This window comes from Notechis scutatus, chromosome 10, assembly GCF_049901735.1.
Source record: "Notechis scutatus isolate UNSWTSFEM ecotype Mainland chromosome 10, rNotScu1.2, whole genome shotgun sequence".
Lineage (NCBI taxonomy): Eukaryota > Metazoa > Chordata > Lepidosauria > Squamata > Elapidae > Notechis > Notechis scutatus.
Genome location: NC_142018.1, coordinates 16,022,500 through 16,046,023, shown reverse-complemented (window position 1 = coordinate 16,046,023; position 23,524 = coordinate 16,022,500). Strand labels below are relative to the sequence as shown.

Sequence of the window (23,524 nt, the reverse complement as noted above, 5' to 3'; positions counted from 1 at the left end):
TTTGATAGTGCCCTTAGCTATAACATCCTTTGGTGAAATTTCAACCAAATATATTGAGTTATTTAGCAATGAAGTGTGGAAGAAAGGTATAGATGCTCAGTAATATTAACAGCTGCATATCGCAGAAGGGGAGGGGGGAAAGCAATTTAAATTTATTTTACCTTTCTTCAGATTGTTGGCTTTCTACAGCATAGTTGCATGGTACGTGGCTTCTAGGCATCATTGGTAGATATAAGGTGCACAGTAGAATTGTCTTACCGGTGTCTTTACTCATCTAGTCTGGTGAATTGGTTTCTTTGAAGCATTCCTCACCTTTGATCAATGTTGATGACGATTTTATTTCCCTTTGGTTAATAGTGATCAAGTTTTTGTAGGCAGTTTACATTATTGCCAATTCCACAAGACAGTGATTTCCCAACATCTTAAATCAATGGGTGTTTTTGTTTGTAGTATGACTACAACTGACACTGATGTTGAAACTTACATGATTTAAAGGATGTGGCATGTAGGTTGGTTGATGGGCGTAACATTTTAGGAAGATTTTATTCAATCCTATGCTTAACTATGATTCATACATTTTATGGTTTAACTTCCTAGTATCCTTACAATCCATCCAATGAGATCTTATTTCAGTACAAAGATGCTCTATGAGCCTCAGTGGCACAGTGGTTAGAATGCAATACTGCAGGTAATTTCTGCTGACTGCCAGCTGCCTGCAATTTGACAGTTCGATCCTGACCAGCTCAAGTTTGACTCAGCCTTCCATCCTTCCGAGGTCAGTAAAATGAGGACCTAGATTGTTGGGGGCAATAGGCTGACTCTGTAAACCTCTTAGAGAGGGCTGTAAAGCACTGTGAAACAGTATAGAAGTGCTGAATGCTATTGCTATAATGGAACAGAATTAAATATAAATTCTTCATTCCCTTCAATGGTTAATGATAATTGGAACTTTGTACATTGAAAAATAACCCAGTAGTATAGTAGGATGTCTCCATTTCAAAAATATATCATTTTATTCCAGTTCCTTTGCGAAAATGGATAAAATGTTGTATGTTAAAAACAATCATATTAAATCAGATTGGACAAAGTTTTAAAATGTTTTCTGTTTGTTGCAGAGGAATTTATCTTATCTGCATTTTATTCTTTCTTGTTTCAGTTGGCTAGTTTATGGTCAACTCTGATAGGAAAGGAGGCCTGTTAAAGTTCAATGAAATGATTCTGTAGGTTCAGATTTTTTTTCCCTTTAAAAACACTCCAGATGATATAGCTTTTTTCTTCACTATATTAAAAAAAAAAAACCATTTGGGATTTGGGAGTATATACTCATTGAGGATCAGGGCTCTGGAATAAATAAGAAAAAAAAAGATAATTACCATATGTAGGTTAATTAACTTATTGACATAATCAGATCACAAATCCAATCACTACAGCTAGCTGTTTTATGAATGACATCTAATAAAAATGATCATTTATCTATCCTTTCCCTATTTTATTTCCCTGTCATTGATTATCAAGCTCCTTATCATTTGAACATGATGCTACTCCATGTCTTTGAAAGTTTGTTGCAATAAATGTGATGGGGTCATTTTGAGGATGAACCAAATTAATTCCTTCCTTCCTTCTCTCCCTCCCCCCTCCCTCCCTCCCTTCCTTCCTCCCTTCCTTCCTCTTTACATTTCAACAGACTTACATATAATCTATCCCAAATATTTCACCCCCTCTTAGAATGACTGGATAACACTCCCCTGCAAAAAAGAAGTCAAGGGTTTCCTATGCAGGTTCAAACATTTAATTTGAAGTAGGAAGTCCATCAAAGAAACACTTAAAAAAATAAGTGAAGTGTCCAGTCTTCGTTTGATTATTTCCCTCATCCTCTGTCTACTCTTTGCTTGTTCCTCAACAGTACCAAAACTTAATAGCCTTGTTATCACCTCATTAACTTGGCAGAGCTGAAAGATATATGCCAACTGCATTTGCTCTTCAAGAGATGACATGATTGATGTTATTCCACAAAGCCAAGGAAAAAGCTCTTGGTGCTGAACTATCTTTTAATCTCCATTTGTTACACCACCATTTTCTGACATTATACCCTACAAACTGTTTGTTCTCTTAAAGATTATCTTAAAGTACCTGGGAACATAATGCTTGCGTTTGCCTAACATTTTGAAAAAAGCAACTAAGCAAAAGCAGTGAATGAGGACGATTAATCATTATAATGTGCCACCTGTACCTAATTCATGAAGAAATCCCACCCATATCTCTTGAACTTTGGCCAGTGTGGGGAGAATAACTCATTAAGAGATTAATTTTTGGATCAGGGCCGTTCTTCTGTTTCATAATTGCTATTGATTCAAGGTCTGATCTCTGAAGCCCACTGAAGTTGAACATAACCATTTGGCTTCTTACCAAGATATTTTGAGTTGTAATTATATTTAGGTGTGATGTTGCTCCTTTTCTCCCCTACACCTTTCCAGTATTGTTTTCTTTTATTCTTCTGCCTACAGATTGCAAAAAAAGATGGGGAAACTAAACAGGTGGCCTGCTTTATTTTTAACAATAATTCAGAAGGTCGGACGGGAGGGGGGGAGTTTGCTTTAAAAAAAAAAAGCAACATAAATATTGATGCTTTTCTCACAAACTATTGGAGCAGTTTGTAGAATCCTTTGGAAGAAAAATGCTGTAATCAAGATGGAGGAATTGAGGGCTTGGGGTAATCCATCTTGTTTGCATTGTTGCAGAACCATGCAATGTTTCACTCCAACTTGTTATAGCTTATGGAGGCTGTTTGCAGAATATCAGAAATAACAGTCCCTGAACTCCAAAGCAGCTGTTGTAAGCAATGATTTTACGATCTTTATGCCTAGCTGCCATTAAGAAATGGCTTCCTTGTGAAGAATTGGACTTGGATGAAAAAAGTTCCAGAGCCCTCGTGATATATTCTCGTGTCTCCGGCTTTCTGTTTTCTAGCCAGTTTTCTGGTTATACTGTAAGGATTCAGTTTGGTCAGCCAACATTCCTATTGTGGGTGGCACTGGAACATACCTGTTTTATAATGGGAATGGATTATCAAATGGATAGGTGTGTTCTTTGAGGACGGCAACCCAATAAATGTAACAAGTGAGGATTGTTGAGAAAGGCTGAGGGGTGAACCAAGGAGAAAAGAAATAGAATATTGTTACATTGTGTTTACTCAGCTTTATAATGGAACGTGCAGCTGAAGAAGGAACGGAGAGCAATGTCTACAGTGGCTTCCCAGGAAGGAACCTCACATTACAGAAAGGGGCCCAAGACAAGAGACTGCAAAGTCCTGAACTGGATGGTAGGGGGAAGAAAAGATTCAAAGTAGCCACACATCCCAGGGTATATTTATTACATTAGAAGGTTATAGCTTTAGTTTGGCAAGATTCTGTCTATTAACTATCAGCTAATAAAGATCTGGAGCCAAGTAGACCTTACTGTGTCACCTTTGAGACTGGAACCTCACATATATTACATTTAAAGTACAAGATATTTTTATCAAGAGTCAAAGAATGATGTGCAATCTTGGAGATCGTTAGTGCCATGAGATATCCTCTACACCTTGTTTCTCATTTTTAGTGCTGTAATCCCTACTTTTTTAACCTGGTTTTTAACATTCTTATTTGCACTTTTATAGTATGATGTTTTGTTTTGTTTTTTAATTGTAAGGTGAGATGGATGGTGTAGAAATGTCAAAGAAAGAAAGAAAGAAAGAAAGAAAGAAAGAAAGAAAGAAAGAAAGAAAGAAAGAAAGAAAGAAAGAAAGAAAGAAAGAAAGAAAGAAAGAAGCAAATGGAAGTATTTATCAATAGAATTTAGCTGCCATGGTGTGAGGTAATGACCAATGATTTCGAGGGCTTTGAAAACAGAATGTATCTTATTGAGAAGCAATTAGGATGTTTCTGATTAGCCTCCATCAACCCATATTTAGTCTACATAGTTTCACATGTTTTAAATTGGAGTTCATTCTATCAAAGATTTGACTGATCTTGTAGTAAAACAAAGGGATAATACTGCATTTTTTTTTACATTCAACTTTCCAAACTTTTTGGAATTTTGATGCAAGATATATTTTATAGCTCTTTGGAATTTTGATGCAAGATATATTTGAGATTAAACTTAGTGTTTGCCAGTGCCATGACATCTTCTGTTTTTGAGAATCATGCATTTCTCCTGGGGAGAGCAGAGGATGGGAAGAGAAATTGATTTCTTTACCTCTTTACTAGCAGTTTCTGGAGAGGAACAATAAGAGGGAACTATTGTCTTTCTATTCTGTTTTGCTCCAGAAAGTATCCACTTGCCCAGAAATAGGAATATTTTTGTTGAGGAGGCTTTTCATTTAATTCTGCACACTTCCCATGCTTACATGAAACAGGTTCCAGTCCTATAATACTGTCATGTCAACATTAACATTGGCATGCCTATTGTGAGCTCATTTTATTTTTGTGCCCTTCCCTTTTTATATTCTGATATCTACTGATCTTTTTTACACAAGCTGTAATAGATGAACTGAGCAACCTGTTTGCATCAAGAGTCAATTGGGGACCATGGTTTGAATTGTGCTTGTCGTGACCAACGGAGGGCAAATTGTGACTTGCAGGAAGCATTGGACCAAGAAAAAAAGAGATTTTTCACAATATGCTTCAAAATTAAGCATATACTAATTGCACAAATAGCATATTGTTACAAAATGGTCAAATGACTAAATCCATAATGTTTCTATTCTGCTCATTCTACAAATTGTTTAACTCATTTATTTTTAAATAAGTGCTTTGGCATTTGAAATGAGAAGAACATACAATGCCTAGTGTTTGGGGAAACTTAGACATCTCCTAAGCTGCTACCTGGCTGTGTCTTTTGGGAAAGAAGGAAGTTGGATGGGTCAACAAATCCAAATATAATTGCATGCTGTTGAGAAAGATACATTCCCATGTCCGAGATAATGACTAGATTTAAGTACTGGGAGTTCTCTAAGATAGCACGTAGTGCACAATAATGTAAAAGTAAGGTGCTCTTACAGTTCTCCATTTTTAGAAACACATTGGGCACAAATTCTAGCTTGGAATATTTTGATAGAATACGTTTATTGAACATCCCTTATTCTCGTGTCTTTCAGAGTGTAAGAGAGTAGTATTGGTCTGCCAGGAATCCCTGCAACAGTGTTGGTATTTTTCAGCCTGGCTTTATATGCAGCACAGAGTCAATGCACTTGTGGACAAGGCTTGCGTGTGTGAGTGGAATTTTAATGACGCTAACCCATTTCAGAAATAGGCCATTTGTTTCGGTTAAACAGTACTATCTACTTCCAATTAGACTGTGTTAGAGTGATCAAAGATTTTATCTGTCTTGTGTGTGTTATACAACCCTCTTCAGCGTTCAACTTTTCATCTGCATTAATGATAGGGAGACTCCCATTACTGGTAATCTATTTTTATTTATTTTTTTTCCCCTTCCTTCAGGAAACGTAGAACGGGAAGAGAAAAATAAGAAAGAAATCAGGAATTGTGTCCTGAAGATCCTTAGATTTATTTTGCCATTCGCCAGAACTGATGTCCTTCATCAAACATTTGGATGATAATTTATCTAGCATAAAAAGGGAAGCATTTGGTACACGAGGGATGGAAATACATTTTAAAATTCTCCGTAGAATTTTTGGGCAGAGAAACATTGGGTGAATAGTGAATAGTGAATAGTGAGAAAGTCCAGAAATCCAGAAATATTTCACAAGAAGAGTTCTCCACTCCTCTACTTGTTGTAGAATACCTTATGCCACCAGACTTGAAGTTCTAGAACTAGAAAACCTTGAATTACGCCGTCTTCGGTCTGATTTAAGCATGGTATATAAAATCATACATTGCAATGTCCTACCTGTCAATGAATACTTCAGCTTCAACCATAACAACACAAGAGCACACAATAGATACAAACTCAAAGTAAACTGCACCAAACTTGATTGCAGGAAATACGACTTCAGCAATAGAGTGGTCAATGTCTGGAATACTCTACCCGACTCTGTAGTTTCTTCCCCAAACCCCAAAAACTTTAACCTTAGACTGTCTACTATTGACCTCACCCCGTTCCTAAGAGGTCTGTAGGGGGCGTGCATAAGCGCACCAACGTGCCTACCGTCCCTGTCCTATTGTTTCTCTTATTCTTCTTTTATTTTTCTTATATGTACCCATTTCATGTATTCACAACTATGTATACACTTATACTTATTATCTTGTAAACAATTGGCAAATCAAATAAATAAATAAAATAAATAGTGGTATTTAAAAAAAAATCTAGTATAAGGAGACAAGGAGATTTCAGAATTCTGAATTCTTGATAATTTTATCAGAAAAAGCAGGATTTGTTATAGTTGCCTTGGCCATTGTGAAGGTGTGCAGAAATCAATAGGGAAAACATAAACTTAGTCCAGCAAGACAGGAAGGGGTGAGAAAGAACCTCAAGATTACTCCATCTTAATATCCTTTGGTATAAGAAGAAGGGAAAGGAACACCATTGCAAGATTATTTCATTATATTGTTTAACACTAAAGTGCAATTCTAATATTTCCTGTGGTGGCTGATTTGGCACCTCAAATGATTTAACTCCCGTGATTTTTTTTGTACAAGAATAGAACAGTCTAGCTGCAAAATTTTGTTGATTTTTTTTTCTTTGAAAGGACTAGAAGTCTGTAGAGATTTTCAGTCATTTGTGATTGTCCCAAAGGTGCTTTTTTCAGGAGGCAACTGGACTTTGTTTTTTTTTCTTTGAAGATGTTTCGCTTCTCATCCAAGAAGCTTCTTCAGTTCTGACTATCCCCCCCTATTCTGTCAGAGCTGAAGAAGCTTCTTGGATGAGAAACGAAACATCTTAAAAAACAAAACAAAACAAGAAAGTCCAGTTGCCTCCTGAAAAAGCATCTTGGGGACATTGGAAAAGACTACTAAAGGAATTTCTCTTTCATAAATATAATGGGAATTTTTAGTGAACACCTGCAGGGACATGTCTCTGACTTCTTCAGTATCTCTGCTTTCCCCAACCAGGTGCCTTCTAAGTGTATTTATCTTGCCAACAGAGGTGAATATTTTCTCTCTGGTTCCTGCCAATTTAAGTGATAGAGGGAGAAAAACGACAATGTAAGAAAGCTTTGAAGATTGACACCTTCCATCTCATGCACTGTGGACTTTGGCAATTATTAGATTTGGTCTGATCTGATCTAATCTGATCACTGACCCCAGAGCTCTGGCCTTACTCCAAATCCCATCCTTCTGAGCTCCCATCTCTTCATAAATCACAACCTTTGCTTTTCAACTGTTAACCGAGTAAAAATTGCATGCGGTACTTTTTCATCTGTCAACAGTATCAAGTAGCATTTTAAGAAAAGCAGGGGGGGGGAATGGCAGTGATATTATAGTCTACCATTTCTACCAACTTTATTTTACAATAAGAATTTCTAGCACGTATATACTATTGAAACAGCGACGTCTACATTGGCTTGGTCATATCGTGAGGATGGCGGATGGTCGGATTCTGAAAGATCTCCTGTATGGAGAATTAGTGCAGGGAAAACGCCCTGGAGAGAGACCACAGCTGTGATATAAGGATATCTGCAAGAAGGATCTAAAAGCCTTGGGAATGGACATCAACAGCTGGGAAACCTTGACCTCTGATCGTTCAGCTTGGAGGCTAAAGATGTAGCATGGTCTTCTCCAATTTGAAGAGACACTCGTTCAGCAGGCTGAGGCAAAGAGGCAGTCCTGGAACCAGCGAAATCCAGGGGGCTGGACAGGAGACAGTGTGGAAGGGATTGCCACTCTCGAATTGGTCTTTTAGCCACACTAGATGCTGTTTTAGAACCTCTTTTCAGAGCACGGTACCATTGTCTCTTGAGACTGAAGAATGCCAATTCAATTTTACAATAGCTCCCTACTTGCATGCTAGAAAATTTTGGTCTTTGTCTCTCTTCCACCCGCCTCTTCCTATACAATGTTAAGTCAGGTAGTGTGTTACAACACAACTGCAAAGTTATACTCTGCATACACAACACAATTTAGGTCACGAAAGGTTGCCGAGAAAGCATTTGACCCAGTTGGAGCTCTAGGAGAAATGATCATAGTTGTCTATTACTTAATTCCTGATTTTGTCTCACAGCAAGTTTTGGGCTTCAAAGTGATCTCAGAGCTTTCTTGAGAATAGAATGATCTTTCCCCTTTCCCTGTCTACACAGTAAATGATTGTGTGTTTTTTTTAATTTGAAATGTTCTGTGTTAGTTAGTTCCTTTTCTCTGACTTTGAATATAATCCGGTCTAGTGATCACTATCCTTAATAGTTGCTAGAAGGAGGGCTTGTCATTTTTCTTCTGAACCTGATGCTGCCCTTGACCAGGAAACATTTGTCGAAGAAGAAGAATGGGGACTGTGGAAACCCTGCCATCCTGCTGGGAGGTCCCAGAAGTGAGCAACAAACCTGGGAAATATCCATGCCATTCTCAACTTGTTTAGAAGAAGGAACATAATTCTTTTCAGACCAAGAGCTGCTCTAGAGAGCTGTGTGGGGCTAGGGGCAGACAAAGACTACATTTGATTTATTTATTTAGCTTTTTATTCTGCCTCAGCCTGGTGACTCTCAGTAGTTACAAGGTCAGAGGAAACACAAGAGCAGAATTAAAGCAACAAAGAAGCCAAACTGCAAAAAAAAAAAAAACCCAAAAAAAGTTGGAGAGAACAATAATAAGAATAAAGATGTGTGGGTGATGCTGTTGAAAGGATTGTGTTTTGTTTTGTTTTTTGCAATTTGCCATTTTTAAGGACTTCTTAAAAACCACAGGAAACCTCCAGTCTGCTCTCAGTAGGGAGTCATTGGTGTGGAGAAATAGCCAGTAGTGGGATTTAAATAGTTTTCCGCCCTAATGATTTCTTCCAACAACCAGTTCGTCAAACTGCTCAGAAAGTTAACAACCGGTTCTCCCAAAGTGGTGTGAACTGGCTGAATCCCATCACTGGAACTAGCTTGTTTTAGCTTTGGCTCCTCTGATATCCCATAAATGTGGGAGAACAAAAAGTCCCTACCTACATGATCTAACCCAGATCATGAGCTGAATTCAGTTGAGGGAGGCACCATAAAGATCCCAAATTCCAAATCATGAGTTCGTATCTGCACTTTCAATCTGTACTTGGAACTGATGTATGGGGGCCCCAGGATAAGTAGAATATTGTCAGACATGAGCAACCGGACCTACATGGGCATATTTCAAACTAGCTACTTTATTGTTCTCTGCCAGTAATGCAGGAATCTTACCAGACTGGCAACTTTCACCAGATAAGAGTCAAAGGAATTCAGAGGGACAGTAAGACCTTACCCTCTTAAATTTATGCAGATTAATTCTCCACTTAAGCCCTCTTCCCAAAGTTGGGAGCCAATTAAGACATGGGGTCATCTCATTCTGAACTAATTGTAACTTCCAAGTTCTCTTTAAACTTAGCTCCATGTGAGCTGTAATGCAGTACAGTAATCTGTGTAGGGGTTGACAATACCCTAAATTACAGTCAGTAGCTTTTCTGCATCAGATAAGGAGGCAACTGTCTGGTTAGCTGAAGAGAATATGTTGCAATAAATGGCTTAATTACAGTTCATATGACCACAACCTAATTTTTTGCTTTGTGTACCATTTTTGATAGAACTCTGAGCATTCAATTTTTTTTTAGGAACTATATGCAGTTCTGTTGTTTATCTCCAGTTTAGCATCTTCTATCATCTTACTTCATCTAGAACATTTCAGGCTGGTACGTGACAATGTTCTTAAAACATTTCACACAAATATAGAAGTGCAATATGATAAAAGGACAGAAATTATAGCAAACTGCTACAGCTTACGTAAGTAGCAGGGGAAACAAGCTAACAGTCTAAAGACATCACGACTTCCTTATAATGCTTAGAAAAGTAAGATGGTTTATGTACTTATTTACAGCTGCTAAGGCATGGATATTCATAAGACATTTGTGACAACTGACCTTCACGTTTGGAATTTTCTTCCTGGGAAGTTTCCAAACCTACGCACACTTATATTAGCCTGCACACTTGATTAGAAAATATTAAAGTTCTGAAGAATTTTGAGGAGATGCTTCATTTCAGAGAGTGCTGTAGCATAGAATATCTGTAAACTCATTCACAAACCAACAAATCCCTCTGGTTTCTAAGAACAAAGCAAAGCCTTACTTTGCTCTTCTCCATAATGTCCTCCAGCACTTCCAGTCAACCAAAATGTCTTCATGCATAGTTTTTCACAGTGGTGCCCAAATCTCTTCTAGTGTTTGTAACCACTTTGGTGAAACAGGTTTTATTTGCCTCTTGGCTTACATGAACTACCTCCCACAAGCCCAATGCTGTCTATATATGCTTCAGTGCTTGGGTTGGATAATATAAAACATCTCTTTGGACATTTTTGAAAGAGATGGAAAAAAAAACATATTTTAGTGGTTCAAACCATGTGTTTGTTTAACATCAGGTATTAAGAATGCAGTTACATCTTCATCTCAAAAAATTACAGGTGATTGGTCTGCCCAAACTCACACTTGTCCATTTCCTGTATAGTTTGTTTGTTATCTTTGCTTTCCCTAATCTCATTTCACTATTCTGACTTTTTCAGATGCTCTTCATTCTCTTATTAATTTTGCCCGAATCTTTGAAGGTTTCTCTTCCATATCTCCTTAAGACTCATGTTATAATGTCCTCATAACAGCCCACCTTGTGTAAGATTATACATTGATCACCTTCTAGTTCCGCTGTTGTCCATCATTACTTCCATTCATCTCCATGGCTCATGTGGAGAAGCACAACTCTTTCAGAACTGTACCACTGCTCTGTATCAGGCTGAAACATGTTGATGATGAATGGATGAGCAAAATCTGTTATCTAGAATTATCATCAAAAGCAGGCAATAACAAAAACATTAAGCACAGACATCAGAGAGAGAGGCATTAATCAATGCAAGGAGAACAGGTTTTCTCCTTTTAATTTAATCTCAGGAAGGACCTTTGAAAGCCACACTTTAGGTATAAACCAATTAATTTTGACAATATTATTTTTCCTCTCAACCTTAGGAGCTTTAATAGAAAGTATATTATGGGCTACAAAATTACAAATGAATATATGGTTTAGGATCAAACATGGAAATAATAAATCTATATAACCGCTGTCTCCAGTTTGACATCTTCTTGTGATGTTGATTCATATCTCCCATATGTAGATATTATAGGAATTGCAATCCAATATGTTCGGAAGTTATCAAGTGCATACTTTTGCATGTAAGGATAATTATAGCTGGTTTTAAAACATAGAATATAGAATCATCAGGCCAGAAGGACCTTGGAGGTCTTTTAGTTCAATCTTCTGGCCAAGGCAAAAAAAACCAAAAAACTTTCTAGGTGGTTTACAGAATCAGCCTCTTGCCCTGCAAAATCTGGGTCCTCATTTTACCCATCTCGGAATGATGGAAGGCTGAGTCAACCTTGAGCCTGGTGAGATTTGAATTGCCAAATTGCAGGCACCCAGCAGTCAGCAGAAGTAGCCTGCAGTACTGCACTCTAACCACTGCGCCACTGCAGCTCTTTTAAATGGTTGTCCAATCTATTTTTTTTAAAATATCCAGTGATGGAACACCCACAACTGGAGGAGGCAAACTATTCCATTGATTAATTGCTTGCATTGTTAGAAAACTTTTTTCCTTACTTCTAAGTTGAATCTCTTATTAACAAGCTTTCATCCCTTACTTCTGATCCTGCCTTCTGGCACTTTGGAGAACAGAATAACAGAGTTGGAAGGGACCTTGGAAGTCTTCTAATCCAACCCCCTGCTGAAGCAGGAAGCCCTATAACATTTCAAATGAATGGTTATCCAATCTCTTCTTAAAAACCTCTAGTATTACAGTTTCTGGAAGCAAGTCATTCCACTGATTAATAAAGACATTCTTACTATCAGGAAATTATTCCTTAGTTCTAGGTTGGAACTAAGTTATCATGTCTCCCCCTCAATCTTTCTCTTCTCTTCTATCTAGCTCCTTCAACCGTTCATATAATTTCATATAATTTAGCCTTCAGTCCTCTTATCTCCTTTGTTGCTCTTCTCTGCACACTTTCTAGGATCTCATTATCCATTTTGTATCGTGGTGACCAGAACTGGATGTAGCATTTGAAGTGTGGCCTCCCTCTTGTAGTATAAAGTGGTATCATCCTTTCCATTTTCCTATTTCTTTTACCATAGCTACGGTACGATTGTGTGAAATAGATGACCTCAGTGATAGTTGGTATGACTGAATTAAAATACCTAAATCTCCCCGATCTTAGTGCCATCTTTGCTTTCCAAATCTGCCTAGCTCTAAGAAGGCCCATAAAAGAAATCACAATATATTTCTCATCAATCAAGTGACCATTCAGCATATTTTATTATAAACTTATTATAAACTACAGTGAGGTTCCAGTAGATGATTGCATAATAAAATAACCAAGGAAAAAAAGGACTAAGAAGAAGAAGAGACAGAGAAAAAAAACTCAAGTTCAGAACTCTTCAAAGTCTCCCCTGACTAGAAAAAAGAAATAAATTGTCTCAATTTATAGTCTGTCAGAATTGTCTTTTCTACCACCGAGGTAGACTCCCCATTCTCCAATTTAGCAATTATATTATTATGGTAAGACAGATAAAATTACTTTCAAAAATCCTTCCCACTCTCTTTAATTCCCTTGCCATTTACTGAAGGGAATTTTTGTCATACCGTGGGTTTTCTTTGGTGACTTGGAGGTTTCTCAGTTCTTCCTACTCCCCCGGCTATCAAACTGTTGTAGAACAGCCTTCTCCAATTTAAGATCATTCAGGTTTGTTGAAAATACAGATCCCAGGACTGGAGTTGAAAGTTGTAACCAACTTATTGGACTGTCCTGGAGTTGGAGTTGATGGTACTAGGATCTGGGATTGTTGGGGTTTTTTTCCCCACATTAAAAGGTAACCAGTGGTAATATATTATTTGAGATTAATGTTTTCCTTTCAGTTGACAGTTCTATTTTTTTTTCTATAGTAAATATCTATCACTGTTCTCTCATACAAATGGGCATCTCACCTTCCTTTCAGCCAACAGATGGCATTCAAGGCAGTTAATGAAAAATGGCAATTAAGTTAAAAAGCACAATTAATGTGGTAATTAAGAGCAAATTAAAACACAACCACAGGAACAGGAAACATTTCTCCTACCTTGTTTAGACAATATAGACTGTCTTATTTTTTAAAAAAAAAATGGTGATGGAAAGGTAATAAGGTAATGGTAGATAAGGATCAGATATCCTGCCAGATGTTGTTGGACTTCAATTCCCATCAGTGCGAACAAATCATGATTAGTGGTTAGATTATATAAGTTGGAGTCAAGCAATACCTTTGCAATTATCATCACTCACCAATGAAGCAAATAAGATATGAAAGCTAAAATTGTATAAATAAAGATGCAGCAATGCAACATCACTTACTTGGGAAGCATTTCTCTGAGGGTTTCCATTTTAATCAAAAATGGAATGAGATTATAAAATACGAGGTTTTCAGAATCAAGTCAAGTCATACTTCGTGACTTGCATTTTGATTTTTTTTATGCATCTCATATTTCATTTTGTTTACATTCCTTCCAAAAAGAATGTTCAATCATATTTTGATCATTTGACCACGGGGATGCTGCAATGGTTGTGTGAAAAATGGTCACAGGTGTCTTTTTTCAGTAGCTTCAAATGATCACTAAATGAACTGTTGTAAGTTGAGGACTACCTGCTATATGTGACACAGTACTTTAAGCAATTGTATTTTTAAGGAATGACAGGTGATACCTTACTGTTTCACCAATCAAATGCTGGAAGGCTTAAGGAATGAGTCAGTGTGAGTTAATAACTCTTATTAAGTTTAAACCTGAGGCTTGCTAATGCTATTTATTCATTCTTTAGAGCTTTGGGCTTTGTCTGACCAATTTAGTCAGATCTGTAACGTTTTGATGTGGTGTAGCTAACTTCCAATATGCAGGCAGTGGCATTTTCCAAGGAATATGTGTGCATGTCTCAGTGCTTTTAACAATTCAGTCTTGAAATCACTTTGAACAGAAAAACAACAAGAAAGAAATAACTAAAATGGAAGTGATCCTCTGAGGATGAAGGATTTCAACATGTTTTTTGTGTTTGCTTTTCAATTTCTGCAAGGTACAAAGACTTCAAGTCTACTGTAGCTCCCAACAACCATTATTATAAACATGACAGGGTAGCGAGGGAATTACCATCTAAAATATAAATCCTTAAATGGATTTCCATTCTCAATTTGGACACTTTCTATATTCTGTGCATCTTATAGTTTACAAGCTTCATTTACCCAAATTGGTAGGAAAAGAAAAAAAGTGTTATAATATAGGAAAAATTAATCTGCTGATATATATATGAAGTAATGTCCCAATGGGGAGAAGGATAGATCTTGATGTTTTGATTGTTTATTCTTTGAAAGCCTTTCCTTTTTCTAAACACTAAAGACTTGTTCCTAGAAAAAAATGTTGATGAAACGATAAATGTTGTTTGTTGGCATTTTATATAGGCACACTTTTTAACCTCCTCCCAACATACATATAGAAAGAGCAATTTTGGAAATAAAAAGTGATTTGTTTTTGTTTTTGTTTCATTTGCATACCTGTTATAAGACATATTGCTTTCAGAATGATGAAGTAGTCTTTTGCAAATTACCATTGAGCCCTGGGGAGAACCAAATAAATGAATTTGTTCTCCACCCCGTAACAATGACATAACAGAGTTTTCAGATCTCCTGGAGGAGCAGAAGAAATTTAAACTCTTCCAGAGCAACATTTGCTTTGTTTTTAGAGAAATGCATCCCACTAAGTTGAACACAGGTCAAGAAAAAAAAAAAAAAAGTAGCAGAATAACACAGAGTGACCTTGGAGGTCTTTTCTTCCAAACCATTACACTAAGTTTTTTGTTCTTCAAACATTTTTGATGTTGCCTTCAATAGCTTTAGGGAGTCTTTATGTGGAAATTTGAGGTGTCCAGATTCAGACTTATGGAATTACACTGTAGTAGTTGTGTTTAAGATGGAAACTTCCAATTGCCCAAGATGAAAGAGGGATGGAGTAGAAAAGAGGTTTTCCAATATTTTATTTTCCTTTTGTTTCCAGGCTTAACCTATGGTCCAAGAATTCCAGAATAAGTCTCCATCCAAATACTAAACACATTACACCCAGCTTGGTTCCTCAGAATAACTCTGAGTAGAATAGAATAGAATAGAATAGAATAGAATAGAATAGAATAGAATAGAATAGAATAGAATAGGGAAATAATAGAATAAGAATAGAATGGATTGGAATGGAATGGAATGGAATGGAATAAAATAAGGAAAGAATAGAATAGCAGAGTTGGAAGGGACCTTGGAGGTCTTCTCATCCAACCCTGTACTTAGGCAGGAAACCCTGCACCATTTCAGGGTTGGAGCATTTACAACTTCTGGAGGCAAGTTTTCCACTGGTTAAACTAATAACTAAAAAAATTAGTAACTAAAAAGTTACTAATACCTTCAGAGCTTATAATGCAGCAAGGTGAAACTACTCTCCTGTTCTCAAACTCTGTGGGCATTTTTAATCTCACATAGTGTACTTAGACTTACTCTTTATTAATTAAGAGATGGAGTTGTTTATGATTATAATGATTGCATAACATTGACATTTTGAGTCCAAATATGTTCATTTGCGTTCATGGGTAGAGGTATTGCTTTTACTGCATGACAAAGGTTATGTTCAAATTTAGGCCAATCACTGTCAGAAGTTATGAATATAAAATGAGGCAGAAATACCATAGAGATATAGAGTCTGTCTCTGTCTCTCTGTCTCTGCTGTCTCTGTCTCTCTCTCTCTCTCTCTCTCTCTCTCTCTCTCTCTCTCTCTCTCTCTCTCACACACACACACACACACACACACAGAGAGAGAGAGAGAGAGAGAGAGAGAGAGAGAGACCATAAACATACATTTCTTTGAGCTCTTGGGAAAACCTAGGTTAAAAATCTAATGAACTACATTAAATAACACAAGAACAGATGGTATTTGAAGCAGCTATGTAAGACTATTCATTTAAGTTTGTTATCCTTGTTGAATATACTGTTGAACCTCCTGATAGCAATGCCAAACCTGTGCTCTAGACTCCCCATTTATGGTTTAAAATGTCCATGCAGGAAGAAAGTTCTCCCATTGGTCCATTCCCCAAAATTATACTCAAGGATTTATTTAATACTACTAGTTTTGGAGTTAGACCCCAATATAATATTTGCTGAGAGCACCTAATCAGATATGAAACCACCCATTACTTAGATCATCCTGCCTTTCTTTACATGAAAATTACCAACCAAGGCATCCCTCCATCATAATTTAATTAAAAAAAAATAATAACCAGAACGTTGACTGCAGAATCAACAATCTTGAGATGAACTTTAATGTGCTAATAGCATTTCACTGCTATGACTGTAGGCTGAGTATGTTATATAACAGCAAATACTTTCCTGTTAGCTTTTATCACAACAATAATAGAAAGGGGGGGAAATACACCCCCCCACACACAAAAGTTGATGTTTCTGGAATGTTCCTTCAGGCTGGAGAGAAACTGCCGTATTTAGAGCAAAGCGTAGTCATAACTGATATTGTAATCTGTCTTTCAAACATAGAATTGGTCTCGTGCTTTTGTGGTTTATATAAATGTGTCTCCACGGAGCTAATGGACTTTGATGGGAAGAAAAATTAGCTTCTTTCATTCTTCATTCCTTTTCTGTTTTTTGGTTCCTCTGACGTTGTGTGAAGTGGATCACACAGAGACCAAGGAAAGACCTCTACAGATTTTCATTGTTCTCCTTAATAATTACTTAATAACAGAGGAAATGATGAATAGATATTCATTACTTGTTAAGAAAAAGCCAATTTCATTTAGTGTTGTGGATCCATTTCTTCAGATACACCATTACCTGTATTCCTGATGTGGTAGGTTATGGTATGATCTTATATTCCAGAATTTATGGAATTTATGAGTACTTACTGAATACATCGCAGAAGATGGTGGATCTGAACCCTGCTTTTTGACAGATGGCTATGCTTCAAAACATTAGAACCATTAATTTCTGGATCCAAAACCATTCTTAGATGTGGATTCTGTAAACCGCTTAGAGCAGGGGTCTCCAACCTTGGCAACTTTTAAGACTTGTGGACTTCATCTCCCATAATTCCTCAGACAGCAAAGCTCGCTGAGCAATTCTGGGAGTTGAAGTCCACAAGTCTTAAAGATGCCAAGTTTGGAGACCCCTGGCTTACTTAGAGAGTGCTGTAAAAGATCTATGAAGCGGTATATAAGTCTGAGTGCTATTGTTAAAGATGGTCCTTATTGCAACACTCTATCTTAATTAAGCAAATAATATTTGGACTGAGATTCTTACGGTTGCTCGGAAAGGTTTGCATACATGTAGGGATATCAAACAAATAGACAGATCAGTCCTAAATGCTGCAGTTTGTGGAATTCAGATTTCTCATTTTAAATATTGGTCTTAAAAGTTAGGTCTTTTTGGAAAGTGCAAGCAATATGGTGCACAGGGAGGAAACCAGCAGAAATAGATAATTGTTAAAATCTTAATTTGTTCATGTTTTCCTGTTGAACAACAAACTCTTTATTGTTTTGCTTTTCCTTTTGTCTCCTTATCCTTAAATGTTTAGAATGGAGATAGAATTGAGCTTATTGCTGTGATTTTAATGAAGAAGACATAAACTGAAACTTGTGTTTCAAATTATTTTAATACTATTTTGCATCTCTTATTTTTTTTTAATAAAGAGAGACTAAAAGACAATGGAAAGTTTCATGTGAAACACTACTGCAGAGAATAAAATATAGATTGTATGAAAGAGAATCTGGTGGGATCGGTTTTTATTAATTGTCCACTGGGCTGTGTCTTGATAAATACAGGTAGCCCACAACTTACAACAGTTCATTTAATGACTGTTGAAAGTTACAATGACACTGAAAAAGTGACTTATATAAATGCAATTATGGTGTGCAAACCATGGTTTACAGCACTGTGCAAGCCAGTCTATGGATGCAAAGTCACCTATGCCTCAAGTATAATGTATAAGTTTTTAGCGTGCTTAGCTGGAAAGATTGATGGGGCTTACTCAAACTCCTCAGCTTAATGACATTATTAGAGAAAGATCTTGTTCTCCATCTAACGTAGTGTATAAAGTGCTTAAGCTGATTAAAATCAATGTCTGAAGGCCACTTAACTGGATTTCGACTACTGAGTGTTACCGTTTGCATGAGAATTCGGTGCAGTCTACCAGCTAGTCCCAACTTGGGAGGATGCCAGACAGTTTAACAACTGGTGTCACTGCCCACTAAGAAGGAAGGTCTCCAAATTTTAAATGTGTGATTGCAAAATATTGCAGCTCCATTCTGCGAACTCTGCACATCCTACCCTTGTATAGTTGACTGCAGGCTAATGTGACTTTTGATCATGCTTTGAAAGGGAAACCAAAGTAGATAAACTTTAGATTCGTAGCTCAAGAAATATTGTACACCATATCCCATGGTCATTGTTTTCATTCCCCCCCCCCCCTATATACTGACTGAATAATTGCATGCATAAGAGCTAGGTTTGCTTCAATAAGTCTAATGGTCCATCAAATCTAGTAGAAGTACTATAATATTTTTGATGCAGGACTTGACAATATTAAGCTGCTTATATTCTCAAACAATCCGGATATAACCAGCCGTTTGAATTGTCCTTCCCTTGAATTAAAACTGAGCTTTTCCTTTCAGCCATCCTTATATTCTTTTGTGTTTACACTGTGTTATTATTGATGGTCGCCACCATGTAAAAAAGATGCTGAGACTCTAGAAAGAGTGCAGAGAAGACCAACCAAGATGATTAGGGGACAGATGGTTATTTCTGTTCCATGGGGAAGATTGATCTTAGATTTTTTTTTTTGAGACTCTTAAGAGGTGGGAATTTATTTATTTTTTAAGGTAGTCCTCAATTTACAGCCACAAAATGTTTTGCTAAGCAAAACATTTGTGAATTTTTCCCCGTTTTAGGATCTTTCTTGCCACCAGTTCTTAAATTAATTGCTGTGACTTTGCTTGTCATAAGGTTGCAAAAGGTGAGCCCAGCACACTGCAACCATCATAAATATGAGTCAGTGGCCAAGCGTTCTGGATTCTGATCACATGCCCATGGGAAGGCTGCAACGGTCGTAAAAACACACCTAAGTCACCTTTTTTTCCAGTGCTGTTGTAACTTTGAATGATGACTAACTGAACTGTTGTAAGTTGAGAATTACCTATAGTTGTTTCTCAAATTTAGGTAATGCCCATCTCACTCACAGATACTGGTGCAAAGAAAATGAGAGTTGGAATATTTATATCTTGCATGTTCGAATTGGCTTTTTTGTTGTGCATTTTTAAAAATCCCACTTTATTCCCTAATTCAAGATCTTGCATTGTTCTGCCACCACTCTTGCATATGTCTCTGCAGAAGAGAGATGCTCAATATTCAATATTTTCTTTTGCATTTCAGCAGCCTATTGCATAGGAATGGAGGAGTAATTTTTTAAAAAAAGTTTTATTTGGATTGAGATTGGTCTTTATCCTTAAAAAAAAGAAAAGAAACTGATTCCTTTTGAAACATTTAAAGAGATACTTTCTCATTTTTGTATTTACATGGCAGCCCAAAACAGCTCCGAAAAGGACTTTTGGATCCATTACAAATGAACAGGTAATTACATACCCGCATTCAAATATTCACTCCCCCTCCTTTTTGATTCTTTAAATATGGTGAAATAATTCCACGAAAGGGTCGTTTTTCAAAGAGGGAAGAGTGGGTGTTGAAACATGACTGAAATGTTTCTATAGATTTGAAATGATGAAGGTAAGTGCATATTTCAATAAGTCAACGTGTATTATAACACCTTGAAAGAATCTTCGTAGTAAATTAAGCTTTGGGCTCTGCATGCCATCTAATATTACAGCTTCATGATAGCTGCATGCACATCACTAAATGTCACCTGAAAACTCATCATTTCATATCTGGAGTAGGCCCTCACTGAAAATAATTATATTATTTTCAGGTAATGTGAAGCATCAGTGATGTGGTGTCTCCTTCATTTTGACTGGTTGTTGCTTCTTGCAGCAGTCATCAAATTATCAATATATATATTCTGATCATGAAGAATGCCATGCATTAGCTGATCGTTGCCATATCAAGATTGTAGAACTCGTGTTTAGTGATATCACCATGATGTCTTTTCACATCTTTGGTTATTCAGGGAGTACTTTTGTTTTTTCTTCTTAAATGAAATCTAAATGAAATATCGGAACAATCTTGTCTCTGATGATGGGATGTAAGTTTTGCCATCCTGCATATAAAAGGAGGAGAAAGCAACCCCAGTTTAAATTATTTTGTAAAACTATTTTTTTTCTATTCACCTGCTCTTATGCATGTATGCCATTACACATTAACACACATTTGCTGTTAAGTTCCTGTATATTTGTGTGTGTGTATGTATGTATGTATGTATGTATGTATATGTGCATGCACAGGTGTCATGCCCGTCGGAGTCTGAATCTGATGAGGAAGATGAACAGTTGACAGGGAGTGAGAGTGTGGCTCTGTTGGCTTTGGAGGAAACTGGGGAAGGGCAAAGTCCAGCTGGGCAGAGCAGGGAAGAGGGAGAACAAGGGAGAGGGAATTCAGAGGAAGATCCAGGTCCACCCCCTCTTCATCCTAGGGCACGCAGAACAGAGAAGAGAGCAATATGGGTTGCATGGCTCATTGTTCCCCCTGTCAGAAAAATTATCCTTATTTCCAGGTTGAACCTCTCCTTGTTCAGTTAAAAGAGGAAAAATTGATGGCTCTCATCATCTATGTTTGTTGAAAAACCAAATGGAGAGCTTCTGCCTGAATTAAAAAAAAAAAAAAAATCTCTGGGTTGTGGTTGCAGAGCTAAAGACAGAAGAATCAATGTGTGATTGTCAGATTGCATACAAATAAGGGAGCATGTGGAAGCGATCTCTCCCACTCCTGTGAGATTTCTTTCTTTTCTTTTCTTCCTGATTCCGCAAGCAAAAGAAAACAAAGCAAAATGCCTCCAGTCATAATTCAGGAGCTTTGCAAGCAAATAAATATTTAAAAAAAAACACACACCAAGAAAAAAAAAGTGTCTACAATTTTCAAACTATTTACTGTAGTACAAGTCCTTCTGAAGTAAGGAGGATGACTTTGAAGCAAAGAGGCTGACTTGGTTTTTCTTTTTCTTTTCTTTTTCTTTTTCTTTTTTTTTGAGACCTGGGAAGTGATTCATTTAAACATGGTCATCCAGCCATAAAAGATCCCTCACGGTGGGATTGGCTATCAAAATTCAGCAAAAAGATAAGAGAGACAGGCAAATTAGCAGATGTGTGAACAGGAAGGACCGCAACAAGAGCTGGATATGATCAAATGCTGGATAGATTGAGTTTACCTTGGGGACTGAAGAGTTGAAAGCTGAGAACCAAGTGGCAACATTAAATCAAACCACATAAGGATTACTCCTAATGGATAATTGCTCATTTAGAATAATATATTTGTTCATTTTCAGCAGATAGCAGCAGCTAACCAGTCCTGGCTGATCTTGGAAGATAAGCAGGGTCAGACCTGGTCAGTATTGGGATGGGAGACTGGAAATTCAGAAAGCAGCCCATCACAAAGCAGTGGTGAATCACTTCTGAGTCACTGCAGGCACCAAGAAATGAGCTTGGCTCAAGGGCCTTGTATTTTTTTTTTTTTTTTGCTATTCTAGTAGAGCCGGCCAAGCTTCAGTTGCACCCAAGCATAGTCTTTGCAACCATCCTTGTTGTTTTGCGTTGAGTAGATGTTTATGAGACTGGACGGTACCTGGCCAAAGTGCTGTCTAACAAGACCCATAGTGATTATTATGGTTCACCAACAGCCTGTGCAGACGGCAGCATAATCAGACAGTGGGGAAGAACGGGGACCAGTCCAGGAGTCTGGAGAGGACTTGGATGAGGGTCCTGCATCTGATGCAGAGATGGGGCCAGGACCATCTGGGAGTGGGGTGCTGACTCCGGATCCACCGGAGTCTGGCAGCAGCAAGGCAGAGGAACCAGGGGAGCCTGTTCCCAGTGTGCGTATGCACAGAGCTGCTAAAAGGCAAGAGCAGCTGAGACAAAAGGGGCGACTCGGGAGTAAGACTGGGAGGTGATTGCCCCTCCCATAAGAGATAAAGGACATGCAAAGGTAGAGAAACCTTTGCAGGAAGCAACGTTGTTTGTTCTGTTCAGATTAATCCTTGAAGCTCTGTGCGGACTTTGTACTTCAGTTGGTTTTTTATAGTTCATTTGGCACTTTAGTTGTTGGCAGCACTTCAAAGGAGAGAAAGGTGAGTGCTTATCTCAGGGGACTGTTTGAGACTCATTACAGGCTGGGAATGAACATAATTCCCAGCGTTGAAATAAAACAAGAGTTGTTTGGACTAAGCATGTGCTTAATTATGGTCTCTGAAGCCTTGGTCAGAACAGCGATCCTGTTTTACACTACAGTAGGTGTGCACAGACTCTCCATGAGGGAAGCAGATTTTTACTGCAGTCCTGAAAGGCATTCTGATTTTAAAACAAAACAAAAACCCAGAGATGTCTTTATCTTGATTTGCTTGCAACACTCCTGCCCAATTCAGTTGCAATTGTGCCCATTTCTGTTCCACACCAAAAGTTCCTGGCAATTTGTACTTTTTAAAAAATAGGGCAACCCATGAATATGGCAAATATTTAATGACAAAGAATATTCAATGACTGGGGGAATCATGTTCAGAAAATAGCTGGCAGTCAGATGTTAGATATGCAAAGCAGCTGTACTGTGTGACTGAGGACAGCTGTATTGCCTGGAGTCTCATATTCATCCATCCACAAGTTTTTCCAACTTAAAGATGTGTCATGTCATTAGGCTTTTTGGAGTTGGATAGGAGTTAGGGAACATTTAAAAAGTCGAAAAGTGCTGCAAAAGCTGCTTTTGAGGAGAGGGGGCAAGGACATTTCAAGCTCTCGTTACAAAGCTTAAGGACACGATTAAAAAGGTTAAAAAGATAAAACCTCCCTCAAGTCAAGCTTGACTTTTGGTGACCTTATGGACCTGACTTGGGTTTTGTTTTTGTTTTTTGTTTTTTCTTGGCAACACTACCAAATTATTGCTATTGTTTTTCTCAACTTGCTTGTCTAGCCTACAGCCTTGGTATCTTCTGGTGGGCAGTCATCCAAAAAGAGCTTGTGTCTGAATCTGCTTAGCTTTCAGCCAAGTTTAGTTCGGTTCTGCCACTTGCTATAACTAGCTGGGTTGCTAGGGAGGCCACTTTGGGTATATTGAATCCTGGGCTAATATTTTTGAAGCTTTTTGATATACGTGGATGAAGATAAAGATTTTAAATCAAAGGGG

General features: G+C 37.5%; 1 protein-coding gene across 1 annotated transcript in view; it reads left to right on the top strand.

Moving 5' to 3' along the window:
* Window positions 1-23,524, top strand: part of PCDH11X (protocadherin 11 X-linked) — a 605,637-nt gene that overhangs the window by 126,436 nt on the left and 455,677 nt on the right. Inside the window, exon 3 of the mRNA XM_087972141.1 lies at window positions 19,769-19,816. Within this exon, the coding sequence (XP_087828267.1) occupies window positions 19,769-19,816 (48 nt within the window). The remainder of the gene's footprint in view (window positions 1-19,768; window positions 19,817-23,524) is intronic.